Source organism: Gallus gallus, chromosome 1, assembly GCF_016699485.2.
Source record: "Gallus gallus isolate bGalGal1 chromosome 1, bGalGal1.mat.broiler.GRCg7b, whole genome shotgun sequence".
NCBI classification, from domain to species: Eukaryota; Metazoa; Chordata; class Aves; order Galliformes; family Phasianidae; genus Gallus; species Gallus gallus.
Window position 1 is genome coordinate 132,261,782 of NC_052532.1, and position 19,991 is coordinate 132,281,772.

General features: G+C 40.3%; 1 protein-coding gene across 1 annotated transcript in view; it reads left to right on the forward strand.

Moving 5' to 3' along the window:
* The window catches only part of TMEM131 (transmembrane protein 131), a 91,527-nt gene that overhangs the window by 70,255 nt on the left and 1,281 nt on the right, over nucleotides 1-19,991 (forward strand). Inside the window, exons 28-40 of the mRNA NM_001012694.3 lie at nucleotides 441-627; nucleotides 1,405-1,590; nucleotides 4,485-4,643; nucleotides 5,199-5,797; nucleotides 10,339-10,514; nucleotides 10,902-11,029; nucleotides 12,318-12,442; nucleotides 12,606-12,761; nucleotides 13,475-13,649; nucleotides 13,977-14,098; nucleotides 14,205-14,301; nucleotides 15,353-15,450; nucleotides 16,793-16,956. Of these exons, the coding sequence (NP_001012712.3) occupies nucleotides 441-627; nucleotides 1,405-1,590; nucleotides 4,485-4,643; nucleotides 5,199-5,797; nucleotides 10,339-10,514; nucleotides 10,902-11,029; nucleotides 12,318-12,442; nucleotides 12,606-12,761; nucleotides 13,475-13,649; nucleotides 13,977-14,098; nucleotides 14,205-14,301; nucleotides 15,353-15,450; nucleotides 16,793-16,956 (2,372 nt within the window). The remainder of the gene's footprint in view (nucleotides 1-440; nucleotides 628-1,404; nucleotides 1,591-4,484; nucleotides 4,644-5,198; nucleotides 5,798-10,338; nucleotides 10,515-10,901; nucleotides 11,030-12,317; nucleotides 12,443-12,605; nucleotides 12,762-13,474; nucleotides 13,650-13,976; nucleotides 14,099-14,204; nucleotides 14,302-15,352; nucleotides 15,451-16,792; nucleotides 16,957-19,991) is intronic.

The window sequence follows — 19,991 nt, forward strand, 5'->3', positions numbered from 1 at the left end:
TCATTACCTCTTTACACATTGTGATTTAGCATTGGGGGTTTTCTTCGTTATTGCTAATGTAGCTTAGCAATAGATTTTACCCTTAAGGCACAAAAAGATAACTTTTCATTCTGCAAGTGCTAGGACTTGTCACTGAATACCAGTACACTAAGTGGTAAGTTCTGTGATGCAGAGCTGAGATGATTTTTGTTAGGCAGTAGTGCTGTCAGGCTTTGGGCTTTTTGTTTCTTTCCCTGATGAGTTGGAGTGCTCTAGAACTGTGCAAGTGTACAACAGTCTGACAGCAGAAACCTGTTCCTGCAGGTTATGTAAGGTTTCTGTGGGCCTTGCCAGTTCTTTTTCCTGATGTGATACTGACAGAACTCTCTTCTGCTGTAGAAGATGTACGTAGTGAAGAACATCATTTTAGCACCCCACTGATTACTTTCCTCTGTTTCCAGAAATGAAATACAAAGAACCAAATTTCACGCTCAGAAGAACGTTTAAAGTGGAAAACACGGGGCAGCTGCAGATTAACGTGAAAACTATGGAAATCAGTGGTTATACATGTGAAGGATATGGATTTAAAGTAGTTAACTGTCAAGAGTTTGCACTAAGTGTCAATGCCTCTAAAGACATAGTCATATTGTAAGTGTTGGTTTTTTCTTTTATCTGAGTGAAGCCGTACATCAGGAATTTGGTATACATAATTGTATTTTCAAAGGAATTCTGAGGGTTTTTATTAAGCTTTCAGGGTTTTTCTTAATACAGCTTAAAGTATGAAACCTCTCTCTTCTTGCAAACATTATTTGTTCTTTAAAAAACTTACGTTTCTGTGGCTAACGGTAGTGTAATTTTTGTTACTGTCCAGTAAATGCAACCTAATGAGTTGGAATAATGTTACAACACAGCTTTTTATCCACTTCCTTCATTTGGGTTATGAATGCACATGAGATCTGGATTTACGTATATTTTTGGTGCATTGCAGTACATGCTAAAGAGCCCTTGGCGTAAGGATTAAAATCATAAAGCACGGCATTTCAGTCTTGAATGTTTCGTCTGCTGTTTTAATGACAACAATACTGTAATTCTGCCCATTTTTATTATAAAAGATCTCTGCACCAAAAATTCTTTGACGCTGCTTGGTTTAAACTGGGGTATTTGGAATACAGTATCTAAACAGTTCAGAAGATGCTGCTGTTATGCAAGGGGATGTACAAGATACTGCAGGCAGTGAAACTTCACTAGCATTTTTGCAACGACCTCAGTTTGTGATGAGACAAATATAGTGATGTTTTCAAAAAGCATGGCATTTTCATTTAAACGTAGCTCACATAAATGATCAGTTCCATTGCTTAGGTATAGCTGCTGTTGTTTTCTTTTGTGTGTGTGTTTGTATATATACATGCTTTACTTTGTTTTCAGGTTTACACCAGATTTCACTGCTTCCAGAGTAATTCGTGAATTAAAACTCATCACAGCAGGAGGCTCTGAATTTGTATTTATCTTGAATGCATCCCTTCCATATCATATGCTAGCAACATGTGCAGAAGCATTGCCCAGGCCCAACTGGGAATTGGCACTGTACATCCTTACCTCAGGAATAATGAGGTAATGTGTATTTCTTTTCTTATCAGTATATGTGTGTGAGGTACCTTTACTTAAATCTAGATTATAGGAAAAAGGCATGTATATTCAATACATGTTATGTTTAGTGTACTATGTGATGTGGCAAAAGGAGAACAATTAATAAAAGCTGCTGGGGATTTAATGTGAACAGCTTTAGGCTGAGGAGTACTGACTTTGTGCTTTTAAGTGAGGACAGTACATTTATCACTTGGGACTGTTAGGCAAGATCCTGTTAGCTCTGATAGTATGTGGATTTTTGACAACTGATTAAGCCAAACTTGAATTGAATTAGGTATTAGAGCACTGTTAGCAGTGAATTCCTGTAGAGGTTGAAGCATCCTTCTGCAGTGCTGTGCTTTAGAAAGATCTGAGGCAGTGACTCAATGAGCTTAACAGATGCCTTAGATGAATTTAACTTGCTGCCACTTGTATGTGGCAGACAACTGGTGATACTAATAATGGAATTTCTGAGAACCTGAAGGGCATCGTCTGCTACACTAAACACTCTGAGGTTATGTAGGAGTGAGTATATTGGTGCTCTATTTTTCCTCAAAGTGACTGGTTGAAATTTGAGTTGAAAGTTCCATTGTGTTTTTGTAGTCTAACCAAGACATAGATCTATCTGTACTTTTTGAAACCTGAGGTTATAAACAGTGCTTCCCTGCTCATCTCCTTGGTTGTAAGATGCTTTTCCCGACTGCATTTATCTAGAGAAAAGAATAGTATAGAAACTTAATCAGTAACAACAGATGTTTTACTTTTGGTGGCGGTGTGAAGCCTGTATTGCAGTGTGAGATGGATTGCTGCTGTAGATGCCCGTTATGGAAAAAGTGGTCTTCCTCTATGCTGCAAATCTGAAGCATTATCCACTACGTTTGTAGCAAGTGAAGCCTTGCATTTTTTTCATATTTAGGTGCTGACTTTTTGATTTTGCTGAACTGCATTGCATAAGTATTTAGTCAGGCTGTCTTTCCTTGTCTAGTGATTGAAAAAAGAAATAGAGAAGTGTGCTTTTTCTTCCTTGATTCTTTAGGACTTTGCCGTGAATGCAGTATTTTGATCTTATTTTGTATTTCTTCTATATATCTGCTAGAAATGTGCAAACTTAATTTCTGCTCTGTCTGCTGACAGAGTGGATGACATTTCTCAGCTCGTGTAGTTTGTGTGGGTGACTTTACATGTTCTGTATTTGTTAATTGGACTTCACAAAGCAACACCAAGTGCTAATCCTTTCACTTTTTTTTTCTACAAGTTGAAAACGCTTCTCAGCAGCAAATTAGAGGAGTCCTAGTGTGACTACCTGGTAATATTCCAAGGACCAGGCTCACAGACAGCCATTAGCTTTCAGGATATGCTAATGTGGAGGTTTACTTGTTGCCACCAACACACTTCCGTATTATCACAAAGTAATCCTTAGTCTGTGTGAACAAACATAGAGAGTGGACCAGCACTGTTCCTACCACCACCACAGCAAGATAAAAAAGGGCATTTTATTAAAAAAAAAAAAAGAGAGAGGAATTTATTCTTTGTGTTTTTGTCATGCTTGTTTACTTTTTAATTTCAAAGCTGATGCTCGTTTATCAAAACAACAAAGTTTGTTTTGGTAAAAGGAGCGTGGTTCTTCTCCTGAGGGTGGCAGAGGAGAAGCCCTTGAGGTGACCATTTGTTGCACTCACTCCTGTGTCACATCTGTGGCATCAAAGCTCTGTGTGCCCCCATCTCGAGTTTGTACAGTGCTATAGAGATGCAGTAATCTTATTGGTATCAGTGTTATGATATTTTCAGATATTGCTAATATAATTCCTAGTACTGATGACGACACCTCATTCTTCACAACCCCAAAGTAGCTGCATATCTGAGGGCATAGTGTCCAAGGCAGGTGGTGTTCTCTTGGCTAGGAGTTTGTGTAAGCCTGTCTGAAAACTTGCCCTGTTTCTTTAACTTTCCTGTTGCTTGTTAGTACCTCAGATGAAATTAATTTTGCCTACTTCCTGCTGTCTGATGATGTATCTGCTATCCATTTTAATCCCTGGGATGCGAAAAACTACTGATAAGCAGCTAAAATCAGCTGAGTTGGTCTCCAGAGCTGTTTGGATTTTTGCTGACAGTTAAAACATAAAAGATGATATCTAGACCAAATACTTCTATACAGTTTGAATTCAGCAAGCGGTATCTCGTCGTTTTCTGTGAAGATTTGGCTTACAAAAACCAGCAGTTGGATCTGAGATGAAAACAGAAACTGAAATTGCTAATGTAAAGTTAATTTTGCACGAACTTTCTAGGGTAATAGGCAAGGCAGTCTTTAGTCACCGATCTTACATCTCCTTCCCCATGAAATATCCCACCTGTGAGAAGATGGGATCCGTAGCACTATGCTGAGTATCTCTGCAGCGATTTTATTCCTTCATCAGAAACACAGTTCACTGCAGTGTGTTATGTAATTGGAGAACTCCTAAACACCACTGCGGATGTAATTGTGAAACTTGAAATAGCACTGCTTAATTTTAGTTCTCTGAACTGCAGCACAATTTGCTGTGGAGGATCTTTGCTTTTCATATGGAATTGTACCACGTCTGTGAGAGCTGGTGACCTCTTGGATGCCATTTAAGTATTTCAGTTCTATCTTCATTTTTGCATTTAAATTAAAATCAAAAACTTGGGGCCAGACCTGCATCTCCAGCTTTGCTTCTCAGTTTTATTGCTGTGTATGTTATGTTAAACTTAAGTATTTTATGTTTCTGTTAGACAGAAATGTGGATGCAGTTTTCAGCTTTTCCGTATAAGATACAAACTTTTTGTTATGCATAATTAAATTCATAAGCCTTAAAATGCTCAAAATATAGGAATACTTAACTGAGTGCCTCTCTTCTCTGCAGTGTACTCTTTCTCTTGGTAATTGGAACAGCCTATCTAGAAGCTCAAGGAATCTGGGAGCCATTTAGAAGACGCTTGTCTTTTGAGGCCTCAGGCCCACCCTTCGATATGGGAAGGCCACTTGATCTCAGGAGAATAGTTGGAATTTCATCTGATGGAAAGTATGTATGGGTTTGGGTTTGTTTTTTGCTTTCCTCTCCCTTCCCTCCTGCCCCCCCCCCCCCCCCTCTTTAGTTATAAATCCAGTTAGAAAGTAATAGACTCTTTAGAACAGGTGAATGAATAGAGATTCTCCCATGGATGAGAGATAATGAGCTACAAAAACCAAATTTTGTGGTTGTGAGGAATATTTGTATCTTTGTCAAAACAAACCCTGCTTGGTTTTCTGTTAACACGCTAGAAAATGAAATACAGACTGCAAAAAAATAGCAGGCCAAAAGTTTTCCCTTTGGTTTTAAGTTAAAAAAACAAACAACAGTCTTCTCCTTTCCCTTCAATATGTACATTGACTGTCATTTAACCTTTTTTGCTCATGTGTACAATGATCAGGTGAACAGGAAATGGTAAAAGCTCGTCAAACAAGTTCTAGGCATTTTTGTTGTTTATATGCCAAGAAAATTGTGATTAAAAGTTTCTTTTGGACATAGTGATTCTTTTTTTCATGGAGAAGAACTAAAACATTGTGAATTACATTTAAACACTTCTTGTTCTTCCAGCTTGAATGCGCTTGGATCAGATTCTAATCATGGTTCCTCCAGAGGGATCTATGGAGCAGGCAGTTCGTCTTCACGATCCAGTGCAGGGAATCATAAACAATGCAGTGCAACAGCACACCTTCACAGCAATAGAAATGCACCTGATGTTGAAAACATCAAGTCCAAAAACAGTTCAAACATGCCTAATAATAGGACTTCAGCACAAGCAACTTCCATGCAGTCAGTGAACAGAACAGGCCCCTTTACCTTGGATTCAGGTGCCACAGCTCAGACACATGCCACAAGCAAAAGAGCCAAGGGCACAAGGCAGAACCAGCAGACAGCACAGCAGCAGACGACGGCTTTGGCAGAGCAGCCCCTCCAGCAACCCCCAGGATCAGGATCCCAGCAGCAAGAGCAACAGACTGAAAGTGCTTTGCCACAGCTACCGCTTCTCAGCCCGCCTCATGCCGAGTGTGCCAGCAGCAGGAGGCACAGCTCAGAGGATTCAGATCTCACTGGACTCATAGAAACTATGGAAAAAGACTTTGACCACCCAGAAACCCCTTCCCCAGATGTGTTTACAGAGCAACCCCCATCTCCACTAGCAAAAAACAAAGGTAATAAGATTATGCTTTTTTTCTTAAAAAAAGATGATTCATTATGTAAGCCACAGAACAAGATCTTATCAGCTGTAAAGGTCATGTTTTCATAGTGTGGAAGGTGGTAGCTTCTCAGCTCTTCCCTACTCTTCTGTATCTGCCTGCATCTTGAAAGCGTTCTTTATCTATTTTATGGCAGTGAAATTCTCCATGCAGTGCTTGGTTATGATTCTTCCTGTAAAATCCTTGGAACATTTTGATGAAAGCAAATCTGAATATTTAGACTTCTTATCTTCCAAAGAATTATTTTGATTGCAACTCTTTGGCTTTGAATTAGCATTATTCACTCTGTCTTTTGTACTTGGAGCTGGGGGCTGAGGAAGGGAAGTTGTCTTAGTATATCATGAAATCTGAGAGGGGAAGAAGGGGGAAAACAGACAGGGTAGAGGAATATCTTTAAACCCCTGTGGTATTGTTTCAGAATGGAATTCTTCATGCCTATGCTTTGCAGTTATTTAAGAAAATACTTGATGTCAAGTGGTCAGCAAATTAGTATAAGTTGCCTTCATTTTTGTGTGGTTGGAGTTGAGTTTGAATTCCTTAGGCATCTTTTCAGTTGATTAACAGTGCTTTAAATAATTGAGTTTCACACATTAGATACATTCATTATGTCATTTATTTTCATTACTATAAATGTTGGAGTAGAACTTGCTGATGATACACATCTGGGAGGATTGGCTGACATACCTGAAAGGCAGTGCTGCCCTTTAATGAGACTTGGACAGACTGGAGACTTGAGCAGAGAGAATAGATAGCTAATGAGCAAGTGTTGAGAGGATGGCATCAGGCTCTTTTCAGTGTTTCTGGAGAACAGGACAAGAGGCAATGAGCACAAACTGGACTACAGGAAGTTCCATCTGAGGAAAAATTATTTTCTGTAAGGGTGACAGAGCTGCCTGGAACAGGCTGCCCAGAGAGGAGTCCCCTTTGGAGATACTCAAGACCCACTTCTGCCTTTCCTGTGTGACTTGCTGTAGGGAACCTACTTTAGCAGTGGTTGGACTTGATCTGCAGTGGTCCCTTCCAATGCCGATGATGCAGTGAGTCTGGGAGCTGCTTACCACGCTTTTTGTATTCACAACCTCAGTTACGTCCTACTTTTGTTGTTACAAATTAAATCTTGATGTGTTTATTTCTAAATGAATTTTCACTTTTCCCTAGCAATATTGTACAGAAACAGTACCGATACTATTTTGCTTACTAGAGATTAAGTTAAGTAAAAGGTGGAAGGTAAGCAAATCATGAAACACCTGCATGCATAATCATACATAACAGAGGAAAGTTTCACGGTATTTAGTAATGAGAAGAAAAGTCTTAAATACTTGAGAACGTATGTGTTGTTGCATTTGGACCTTGAAATGTGAGATTGGAGCCCCAAGTTTTGGGGACCTTGCTAAAACTTGCTACTTTATTTCTAGCTTTTGTTTACTTACTTGAGTTGTTGATGGTGGTTTTTTTTCTTTTTCTTTTCCATTTATGCAAGGGGATGTGGTAGGAGGAGTTAATGTTAAAAGAATGATAACCAGCTTGCCAGGTATCTGTTTCATAAAGGCGAAATGGCACTTCAGCAAATGACACGTAGCCGTATGTGGGTTTCATACTTAGTGTCTACATTAGCTAATAGTGTGGCACTGGAGCTTTGTATAGCAACATGGCTGGTAGTGAGGATGCATCATCTCCATGGGGCAATTCTGAGAGGATTTACAGTGGGCTGATCCAGGCTGTGTACTTGAATGCCTGAGAAGGTTGGGAGTACTTCTGGAGCGCATTTTCCTTTTGTAGCTCAGTCTGCAGAGGAAGTGATTCTTGCACTCCAAGACTGCTCTACAGTTCATCTGCTACACAGTATGTGGGGGATGGTTGAGGTTTTGTTTCAGAAACATATTTGTGATCCAAATAATATGGTGTATCTATGTTAACCTTTTTGCACCTATGGCAGTTTCTTGCAGCCTTTGTATTGGGATCTCATCTTAGCAAACAGCTGCTCCTAAGTGTTTGATAGACCTTGGATTACGTTTTTCAGCCATACTTACATACATCTTTTTCAGATCAGCACTTTTGTTATTTGTCTATCAGTTTGGTAAAGCTGTTGAAAATATGATAAAATTCTTCAGTCTTTATCACTTATGGGGGGTTCACTTTTTGACATGACTTCCTGGTTTTTCAACTTTTTGTTTACAAATGCATTCAGATAGTTCACTTTTTTTCTTACTGTTAAAGAGGCTTTGCATCATTTGTGCTTTGGTGTGGTGGTATAATGAATATTTAAATGTATTATTTATTGAATAGTATATAATGAATATTTTATTATATTTTGCAGTCCAGATAGCTTTCTTGACTTCTTTGCCAGCTCAGATCAAATAATCACAGATCTATTAATGCAGGCTTCTCTTTGGATAAGCTTTATATAACAACCGAGCATTATCTGTAATCTCTAACTTGACTCGTAAAAGCTCAGCACATCAAGTAAAACTTGCCCATTTCCATTCACACTCTTCAAAATGTAAAGCTTAAGAGGAAGTTCCATTATCTATCCAGATCTGCATATGCACGCTGATCTTTGTCTTTAGATAAACAGCTAGAGCTCTTCGCAGACACTTTGCGAGAACAGTAGCTTCTGAATTGAAATTCTATGTCAGAGTGTCGTCTGTCCAATTTCAGCCCTCAGCCTTCTTGTTTCATGTTCTTAATACTTAGTTCTTAGCAGAGTACTGCAGAGGCTACATTAGATCTGTGTTAAACAGCTGCTTTGAGTTATATTTGTGTTTTAGGACAGCATGTTAAAGTCTTCTACAGTGGGGGTGGTGAGGTGCTGGCACAGGCTGCCCAGAGAGGTGGTGGATGCCCTGTCCATGGAGACATCCAAGGTCAGGCTGGACAGGGCTCTGAGCACCTTGATCTACCTGTAAGGTGTCCCTATTCATTGCAGTGGGGTTGGACTAGATGGCCTTTAAGGGTCTCTTCCACCATTAAGGATTCTGTGATTTTAGAGAAAGCTTTCTAATGGTGAGCATTAAGCTGTTCAGCAGTCCTGAATGTAGACTAAAGGTGATGTGAATATTGGCATGAGGCCTTCGGAGGCAAAAATAGAACACCTCAGTAAGCGTGTGGCTGACCCCTAGAAAATTTATGTACAGTGCTACTTGTGTTTATGCTTGCATTTGCATTCATGTTAAAAACAAACACTATATCTGCAGTGTTTCTGTTATTGTTACTGAAAACATCTGAAAGAAGCAAAATGTGAAGACGCTGTCCTTTGATGCGTATCTCGTATTTACCAAAATACTGGAGGCAAATCTATGTTTTGGTACAAACTTTCCCTGAGGGATAAATTGTCAAATTAAACAGGACAGCCATTGTTGTTCTTCTACCAAACCGAATTGTGATGTGAGAGCTGGTACAAATCCCAGTTTTTTATTTCACTTATTCAACACAGTTTAGCTGAGTCTTTGAGTGTATGAAGTCTGTCCTGGAAGTGGGAGGGCAGGCGCTGCGTGGCATATTAAGGAAGATACTTTGAGTGATAGTATCTAAGGAAGGTCTTCTGATGACGCATATATCATGTCTACCAAAAGGCACAGTAAGAGTACTTTGAATGCATTTACCCTATACAACAACAGCAAGAGGCAGTGGTGAGACGATGACGACTCCACATGTGTACGCAGCTTCTCTGTATTAATACTTCTCTCAATAACTGTTATTTTTCCCCAGGTGTCTACTTTATAGTCTTCTATTTTGCAAGCCCAGGACCTCTGGCTTTGTTTTGAAGGTTCTTAAACCACTGCATTTAGAGTTTATTCTCTGCTCCATTTATTAGCCTGTAGAAAATGTAAGAAAAACATAACTGAGTGTTTGAGTAGCACTATTTATTGATATGTGGATTGCTTCAAGAAAGGTGATTAAACACTCCCTGGAGTGTTCCATGCACTATTTTCATACATTGAGATACAGTAACACTTAAATATGTCAAGCCAAATAATTTTAGTCGGCTTAGCCGTGGCTCTTAATGTACGGTATGCTTTGAAAACGTAAAATATGTTGAGGAAGCCGCTATATTTGGGTGTGAGGTTTCTAGAGAGAGCTATACGCACATCATTGCCAAACTAACCATATTATAGTGATTTTTCTCATCCGCTCTAGTCTTATTCTGAGGCTTTGCTTTGCTTTTGAACTGGCAAGGATGCTAAGCCTTTCACTTCTTCCTCTGTTAGAATGAAGAAGTTTGTACCAATTTCTGAAGTCATGTTTAAATGTACTTTTATGTGGCGGCACAGTCAATTTGAATTGTAAGGTTTTCAAAAGCAATACCAGGAACATAGCAGAGAAGCACTCTGTGCAACCAGATGCCCACGTCTGCAGAGAGGCAATGGAGTTAGGCCTCAGGAGCTTAGCAGGCAAACTTCAGAGGTTTTATCATGTGGGTTAGCCTCTGAAATGAAGCGATTGAGCCCATTACAGCGTACTGCTGATGAGAATCTGAAATGTCCTTATCTCCTCAGGGAAAGGGAAAGCACTTCAGCGGAAGGCGAAGCCACAGAAGAAACGGGAAGAAAAGGACAGAAGAGGAAAAGGGAAGCAACAGGAAGATGAACTGAAGGATTCCTTGGCAGATGATGACAGTTCTTCAACCACAACTGAAACCTCCAACCCAGATACAGAGCCACTTCTCAAAGAGGTACAGCACTGCTCATAACAGGGGGCTCCTGTAGTGGATCACCTGCTAGAGGAGCATGGCACTTGGGAATAGGGTCTCTCTTTTTTCCCCCCACTTTCATATGCTACAACAGCTAGCAGTGGAAGAAGGTTAATTATAAAAATCCCCTTTCACAGCCCTTGCTTTCACTACTCTGTTTCTTCTTCTACAAAAGAGCAGTGTCAACATGCTTGAATCATGTTATCTCAGGACTGAAAGTGCCTGAGTGACTGTGGTTGGAACGAGCGATTGGTTGTCAGCAGAACTGTAGTAGTTGTCTCTGTGTGTGCTCCTAGCCTATTCTATTTGCTGAATAAAACACAGACACATTTGATCATTATAGACATCCTATTATAATGTCTTTTGTAGGAACCTGAAAAACAAAAGGGAAAAGTTACACCAGAAAAACCTGAAAATGAAATGGTGCAAATAAAGCAGAAAAGTAAAAAACTGCTAACAAGTATCAAGAAAGAAATCCCTGTAGATGTGAAAACCAGGTAAGCACAACAAAGCAGGAAGGCATCATAGAAGATGGATCGATAACCATCTGTGCATTCTACTGTTGTGGCTGCCAGACTATATGACAGCAGCACATATAGCTCCGGGCAGCTTCTGCTTCCTTCATGGTATCAGGGAACATCTGAAGCTTGTAAATGATTATTTGATGTGCAGTCAATTAATAATACGAGAACTAAATCCAGAGAAGAAAGCGGGGTTAAGCGATGGCAAGTTTTTTTTGTAATAACAGATACAAAATAGAGTAAACATTTCTCCAGGAGTTTCTGTACAGTGGCAGCACTGTAGCACAAGTACCTTCTTGTGGTGAAGTTACAGCTATCAGTGTCTTGGATATGTTGTTAAAAGAGATGTTTGCTGCCAGTGCCATTCCCTTCCTGACAGATTGCAGATGATAGAGAAGGGAAAAATAAAGAACCTTAGCCTTGCTATAGACAGTTCATTTTGAAATCTCATTCTGAAATTCTAAAACAAAATGAGTATTGGAGAGCCACAAAAGTAAACTTTGCTAGACTGAGATGTGGTATGTTGGATTGTTTTTGGCCTGTTGCTGTAGTTAATACTAGACTGAGATTTAGATTGAGTAGTTGCTGTGCATATGCATCTTCAAAATGTTTCTTAAAATGTGGCCAGACAATGTTCCCTTCTATTTTTTCTTCTTACTATTATACATTTTCCTCTATCTTCTGAATCACAAGGTTGTTATATGTGGCAGTATTCAGAGGCCCAAATTGAGTTGTAATTCTTCTCCAAAACGTGAATACAACAGTTTTCCTTAGAAAATGTACAGCATGTAGGACAAAATCAAACAGCTGGAGAAAAAGAACATTATATAGCCAAATAAATCTGATGGGTTGGAATAGTTTTGTGATCAGTCATCCTGTGCATTCGTGGCAATAGCATAACAGGAATAGTGTTATCAGGAGCACGTGATTGGCAACAGAGAGGAAAAACTGCAGTTGCCATCTCTTGGTTATCCCTGTGTAATCGAGCAGGCTTTCTGGGCCGGAAGGTGAGTGAGCTGGAGTGCCCATGTGGGAAGGAGATGAGCTGAGGTTAGGAAGGGTGAAAGGGTGGAGTTGTATGTAGAAGAAATAGAAGAGATGACAGCAAAACTGTGCTTATGAGTCACTTTGAAGGTGAGCGTAAGCTCCACAGGAGGAAGCCACAGGAGAACAGTTTTTTGTAAGGCCTGTATGGTAAATGTATATGTTTGTCCTGCAGCGCTTCCGAAAGCAAGTAAATTAATGGATCTCTGTTTTCATTTAGTTCCTTGGAATTACCTTATACTCCCCCACTGGAAAACAAGCAGCGCAAAACCTTTCCATCTAAGGTATCCACACAGCATCTCTTGACGAATGTGTCCAAATCAAGAAACCTCCCAAAAACAAGAGGTAGTATGAGGCTATTTTGACGTATCACAAATATCTTGGGACTTTCAATCTGCTTGCTTGCAAACTTTTTGAATGCTTAATCTGAAGTTTAATGTTAAGAAAGCTTCTTGCTTTATTATCCACTGATTTGTTTTGTTGTTGTTGTTGCTTGTTTTGTTAATAGGTCCAAACAAGTTAATAGAGAGCAGGCCATCAGTATTATCAAAGTTTCTTCCTGGTGGGTCTGGACAGGAGCTAGGAAACACCAGCAGCTCAGAAGGCGAAAAGGATTCTCCACCACCAGAGTGGGACTCTGTGCCACTTCACAAAGCTGGCAGCTGTGAGTAATCACTGGAGGATGACAGAATTAGTCTCCTGCAATGCATATCTGTAGGCAGGCTTGATCTGTTTTTAGCCTAGCTTTTATTTCCTGCGTATCTATCTCCCATTTTCTGCAGTAAGCCTAATATCGATAGCATCCGGTGCAGTTTGGGAGATTTGAACACCACATGGGCACAACGTCGCTCATCCCCCAGTTTTTCAGAAACTGCTGAGGAATTGAGAATTACTGCTTGAAAACAAAATGTACTTTCTACAGCAAATTGAGTTTTTTCTCCTCATTTTTCTGCAGCCAAAGTTGAAATTAATTAAATAATCCCTCGTCAAGAGGAAACAGGGAAAGCTCCTTATTGCAATGGCTAGGGTGGAGCACTATTACAAGTTTTTTGGTTGCACTATAAGGCCTTGGTGAGAAACGAGTCATTTTCCTCTTGGTTGCATGTGATCATAAAGTCAGCCCTCCCCACAGCTCTTGCTTAGGTTATAAGTTCCATTCTTTTTCTTCCACACAAAGCAGTTAATGCTTTCATCGAAATAGTCTCACAGTAGTTAGTAAACCTGAATAGTAGTAGGTGAATATAAGGAAGGAGCTGCTACTTTAACGACTGGGAACAGTCTTTGAAATAATTCTTCAAATGGAATTTATAGCAGAGGATGAGCAGCCATCATCTTAAAGTAATACTACATGAGAGTCTTTTGTGCTTCTTTCTATAGCTACAGACAACCTTTATAAACTCTCTCTACAAACCATGAATGCAGATGCTTTCCTGAAACAGCGACAGCCCTCACCTACACCTGCCTCTCCATCTCCTCCTCCTCCTCCTGCATCCTTAGCTTTTGGGCCACGAGGAGGCACCTACAGCAGCATTGTGAACAGCAGCTGCAGCAAGTGAGTTCCTACTAATTTCACAAGCACAGAATGCTTGAGGAACCAATGTGTTTGATATGGTGCATCTCTCTTTTCTTGTACCCGTTTCCTCTTCCTCCAGAAAGTGCTTTTTTGCAGATATTACTGTGCACATTGTAGAGTGCTATTTGTGTTTTGAGGTCGTTTGTTACAACTTGCTAGATTACAGAAATGCGCACCTACATAAACTGTTGAACTACTGCTAGTGTTTTTATGAATACAGGATTAAGTTATTGCTTGTTTATCAAAGTACTGAAGTCTAAAATCATAAACTTCTTTTTTTTTCCCACTTTTTTCCTCCCCTTTAAGTGAAACAAAAAGCAAGCAGCCCAGTGGTACCAAACACAAGCTGGCAAAGGCAGCTTCTCTTCCAGGAAGGAATGGAAACCCCACTTTTGCTGCTGTTGCTGCAGGTTATGACAAGAGCCCAGGTACTGTACCAGCCTGGCATAATAAATACCTCTGCGTATTTCCAGAATATTCGGTCAGGTTGGTCAGTTGGTTTACTTCTGCCTCATTTTAGATTTATTGTTACAGGTGGCAGTGGCTTACCAAAGGTTCCTCCAACAAAGACAGAAGTTTCCAGCAATATTAACATTTCTCACACAGTTGTTGACAGTGATGGCTCTGACAGGTAAGTTTTTATATCTCTTGGAGATACCTGAGCTCTTAGAAAAGAGCCTGTAAAGAAATAGTGGCATTTTGAAGGCAATGAATGGAGTTTATTCTGGTTCTGTTTATGAGTTCTGAATGTTTATTTTTTGTGAGTCTCTCAAAAGGGGAAAGAGAGTCATTCTGGATATGATGGGGACTTCCACTCTCATTCCCAGTAACCTGACAATCTTGTGTCCCCTGGGCATCCAAAGGAGACCTCAGCTTGTCTCTTTCGTTATTTAGGAGTGTGTACCAAGGTGACTCAAAATAATTCACAGACAGGATTTTGCACTGTACAGCAAAACAGAGTGACAGATATTAACTCTGAAACCAGGACAATAACAGGACTTTGTGTTCTGAGTAGAAGCAGAGTATAGCCGTGCTCAGTTGTATTCCTCAGTGCAATGGGGATTTCTGGTCTTTTCTGATCACACTGCCTTTTTTGTTAGATTTTGGCTGTGCGTGTCTCTCGAGCAGTGCCTGCTAGCTTTTCTGAAGTAGGAGTGAGACTTGAAATCAAGTTTCAATATACAAAGGAATTGCTTTTCTGTGCAAGATTTGTGGGTCAGTTCTTGGATTGTTTTTGTAAATGTTTACCACCAGTTCCAGTTAACCCATCTGTATTTTCAAGAAACTTATCCACAAGCTAGAATGTGAGCATTTGTATGCCTACTCAGCAGTTCTAAGCTTGTTCTCCTTGTCAAAAAGCTGCGCTGCATCCTGGAGCCTGCGAGTCTTCTGAAAAACAGAGCTACTCTTTGTTGGAGCTCAGCATACAGACCAAAAGCATTGTATGTAGAGCAGAGTGTTTTACGTACAGGATAATGGTGTTTCCCTGTCATCATTTTTTAAAGCAAAAATAAGCTAATTTACCAAGTCTTGGGCACCACTTTATATTTCCGTACGTGTGTATAGCGTGTGAGCATGTACACATGCTCATTTGTACATATTTCTGTTTGGACCAGCACAACGTTACTGTTGGTGAAACTGTGTTAATGCGTATTTCTTTCCCATTACTCCTTACTATTCAGTTCGGGTTTGTGGAGTCCTATCAGCAACCCCAGCAGTCCTGACTTCACACCTCTCAATTCATTCTCTGCATTTGGACATTCTTTTAACTTAACTGGAGGTGAGTGTATTTTTTTTTTTTCCAAATATTTTTGGTATTTAAATACAGGTAAAGAAATGGTGTATTTCCATTCCACTGTTCTAAGTACAGGCTCTGTTCCCACACCTGTCCCCCAAAAGGATCACTGTATAGGAAAACATCTCATAATGTGGTGTTGTACTCTGTGTTTCAGCCCAGAGAGCTGGTGGAAAGTCTTAGATGTTGTTTTGCTGGAAACAACTGGTTTAGAAGTTTCTCGGTTTCAGAAGAATGTCTTTATATTTCTTTTCTCACTGTCTGTTCTCACTATTTTCCTCCCCTTCATCCTTCCCCTGAAGCTTTACAGTAGGCCTCAGAAGTGTGCTATGAAACCTGTGGTTTCCTGAACACCTCACGCTTGCATAAACCCATTGCTGTATATGTGATGCAATGGCCCATCCTTCATGTTGCTTTCCTCTTGTGTTTTCCTGTAGCGTTTGTGTAGCTGTATAATTCACTGATGCATAAAACCATTAATTCCTATATTTAGATAGGTAAACTTTCTGTAAGTGGCTATTGAGATGAGGCCTTGTTGCAGGCAGGTTATATTGTGGGGCACAGATGCTCTACATACTTGAGGTAGATTTGCATACTATGTTTGGGGGTGCATGGTATTTTTTTTAAGGTGTCTGCAAAAGATCAGTAAGCAAAACAGGCTTCATACAGCATCTGCATGCCATTGGATTGGGTGTCTACTGAAAAATGTGAGATTCTCTTCATCTGCAACACTTGACTCCAGTGACTCTGAGGGATGGCAGTAAGGTGCCTGGGATCAGTTCTGTGTGTGGGCACCATGTGAACCATGAGCACTGGTGCTGTCCTTCCTTCTCTTAGTTGAGACAGGGCCAGCCTGCCTGGGCTGGGCACAGCTGGTGCCACATCCTGTGTCAGGAGTCACTTGGCAAAGGAGTGCTGTACTTCTGAGAGTCTGCTTCAGTGCAGTCACCTCCTCCAACCACAGTGAACTTGCTATGCTGAACTAGCAGGATTTGCAGTATTGCTGTGTTTCTACCAGATTCTCTATTTGCATTTGTGTAAACAGTTCCCAAGGTACTTCATTCAGTATCAACCTGTGGAATTTTTTTGTATGTGTTGAACTTTTTTCCTCACTGTAATCATGATTCTAAATTTGTAGGCATTGCCCCATACAGGGCAAGTGAGCTGAGATCTGTGTTTGTGTGTGACCTTTTCTAATCTGTTCTCCTACTGCAGCAAGACCTAACAGAAAAACATGGGAAGGGACAGTGAACTATGTTAGTCTGCTGGTGTTCGTGAACAAGGAGAAACAGTAATATGCTCAGATTGATTTCATTTTATTTTTCAGAGGTTTTTAGCAAGCTTGGTTTAGCTCGACCTGCTTATGGGCAGGATGTTCAGAGAAACTGGAGCGAGTTCAATCATGTTCCGTCATCCATCTGGGATCCTTCAGCTACAGATTCCATACCCTCCTGGCCAACAAGCTCAAGTTCGCCAACTCATACAACTGCAGTGAGTATTTCCTGCAGATACACTGTTTTGTTACTGTTACCAACCTGTTCTGTACCTGCTGTGTCATTTTGTTTAGAGATTTTTTTTAAAATTTAGATGAAAAAGATGAACTGAGTGCTAATAGTTCCATGAATTTAAGTTGCAATGGCTTTTGGACAATGAGCTGTTAGCCTGCTTGCTTGTAGATGATGTTGAAATGTGTGATGAGAGCACTTACAGCTGCGTGTTCCATTTCCACATGCTTCAGACATTCTCCTGTGCTGCTGCTATCACTTCTAGTTTGGACAGTTGCAAAATAACCAATGTGATAACTTTCCTATTTTGATTCTTCTTGCTGAATCCAGTGTGGCACCTCTTTGTAAATTAACCTAAGGTCTGAAAACCAAAAAACTCAAGTGTATTCTTTTCAGCTTAGAAATAACACTAGGTGACTGAGCTGAAGTAGAGGCATTTAAACTGACTGCTGATTTTGATGGAGATCTTGATGAAAGGGGAGGAAAAAAAACAACAGAACACCAACGCGTGTAGACTGTAGCATTGCTCTCTCATCCTTATACCTTTGCATCAGAAGAAAACTTACAGCACAGTAGTTGTTTTCATTGCAAGGAGAAAGCATTCTTCATCTTTTCTTCTGAAATGTTTCTGTAGTAAGAGGTGCTGCCTACATCACCTGGTTGTATTTGCTGACCCTTCTCTTGCCATGTGTTTAAAACTGCAGTTGTAACATTACTGTGTGAAACTATGTACATAGTGTGCATCACTAGTAAGGTCACTAGATATAGAAAGGAGGGGCTGTTGCCTTTACTCGCACAGAGGGCAGATTTCTCACAAGATAGAGGGAAGGGCTGAGGACAACCAGAACAGTCTCTCTAGCTCACAGTCTGTGTCCTAGCCACTTACGAAAGCTACCTGGAATTGTGCTTCAGGAAGCACTGGGACAGAAGCCAAGCAAATGATATAGAATAATTTTTAGTCTCTGTTTTTAAATGATTTTGAGGGGGGAAAGTAAAAAGGCATTTTAGAAGTGATTGAAGAAGGTCACAGAAAGCAAACAGATGAAAATGTTCAAGGCCTATTGAATGACAGTGTTTTCTCAATGACTGTGGTGAGCAAGAATAGGAAACCTTTGCTATCCCTGCAAGTGAAGCTAAATACAAGATAAGAAGGCAGGTACCAGACCAGAGCTTGTGCATTTCCTCTTTCTGGCACAAGAGCCAAATCTCTTCCTGCAAACAGTAGTTGTATAGTGGTTCCTAGATTACCTTCTTTTCTAGGAAGGATTCTGGGGAAGTTGACTTTAATTATCATCCCCAGTCCTCTTGCTTTCCCATTTTATGCACGTCTCTCTGCTTCTGTACTAAATAGCATTTGAGTTCTGCATCTCAGGTCCCCTCGAGCCTTGCTGCGTTGGTACTGCTCTTCCCCAGGTTTCTTTCTCACGACAGCCTCTCCATTTTCCTACATGTAGTTCTGTCTTTGGGCCACTTTGTGCCTCTCTCCACAAGCCCTGAAAAGGAGTAGCTGTCTATGTCAGATATTGCTCTGCCAATCCATTCCTTGTTCCTGCTTCTACTACATGAGAAATTGCCAGAATCTCCTAAGTGCTTTTTGGGATACACTGGAATAGTTCCTGACTCTTTTGCCCATAGCAAGAAATAGAGTGGATTTAGTGTGTTAGAGATGCTGTCTGAGCAGGAGAATGAGTGTTTCTTGCTGTAGGCTTAGCAGTCTAATGCTTGTATAGCTTAAATGTAACCATTTAGTTATATAACAGTTGGAAACTGTGACCCTGGTTTAACTCAACATCCCAGTGACATTGGACAGTCAGAATGATGCTGGCATGGTTAACCCCTTAGTATGTTCAAAATTCCTATCCACCTCTTTGCATCAAGTTCTTTGAGGGGTCCTTGCTAATGCAGTAATGTCCAGTTTCAGATAAGGTTGAATGTATCTTTTCCAAGGGAGAAAAAAAATAAAAGCCTGAAATGAAGACATCTTCAGAGTTCACCCTATTTGCTTTCTAAAGAGATTTTTATTTAATTGTCAGGTGCACAGCACACTGGTAGTGGTTAACCTTTAGTGTTCATTATCTGAGGGATGAGATCTTGGCAAGGGATGTTCTATCTTCCCCCAGTAAAACCAAACGTAAGGAAGTTTATACCTTACAGCATATACCATACAGCAAGTCTGCTGCCTCTTAAATGTTTCAAGTTTACTATGTATTTGCAAACTGGATTTACAGCATATGTGCCTTATTAAATCTATTGACTAGGGTGTTAAGCCTACATGTAGCAGGTTCTGTGCTCACATGAGCATGGAATTAATGCTAACCTGTGGCATCTCCATCCCTGGCTGCTTCTGAGCATCCCTTTCCACAACCACATGTCACTGGTTAGATTCTTCTGTTTGTTGCTTGTTACTGTTCGGGCTTTAGTAAAACAGTTTATGGAAACTGGGCCTTGTTCAATTCTGCATGCGATCTTCTGGGCTTGCCGTTCCTGTCCATCCATCCCAAACTCATCTGTGATGTCATGGTGCAGATGCTGCTGCTCCGCAACATCATTTGTCAGAGAGACCGTAGAGCCAGGCAGAGTCACTGGTACTGCCAGATGGCCCTTATCCCATTCCTTCTCTCTTTAACTGGAGAACTTAAGCATAGGAGAAAAATGTATATACTGGCAATTTGGGGAGATACTCTGGGCTTGAACACATGAAGGTTCATCCAAACTGTGTGATTTTTTTTTTTAGCAGATAAGTGTGAATACAAGGAGATAGGTTTGCAGCCTGTCAAAAAAGGATCAAATATCACTGCTACTTTCCATTACAACTTGAATTCTGTCTTTATTTATCTATCTTGCTCAGACTAGTTTAATGTGGCTGATGCTTTTTGACCCTTGAATACCAGTACTGTTTAAATCACTAATAGCATGGGGATGTATAAGCCCAAATGAAAACAGCTTAAAAGCCTGTAATGTAATTGCACTCTGCAGCCCATTCAGTTCCCAGACACATTTGGTGATCGTTAGCCTGATTCC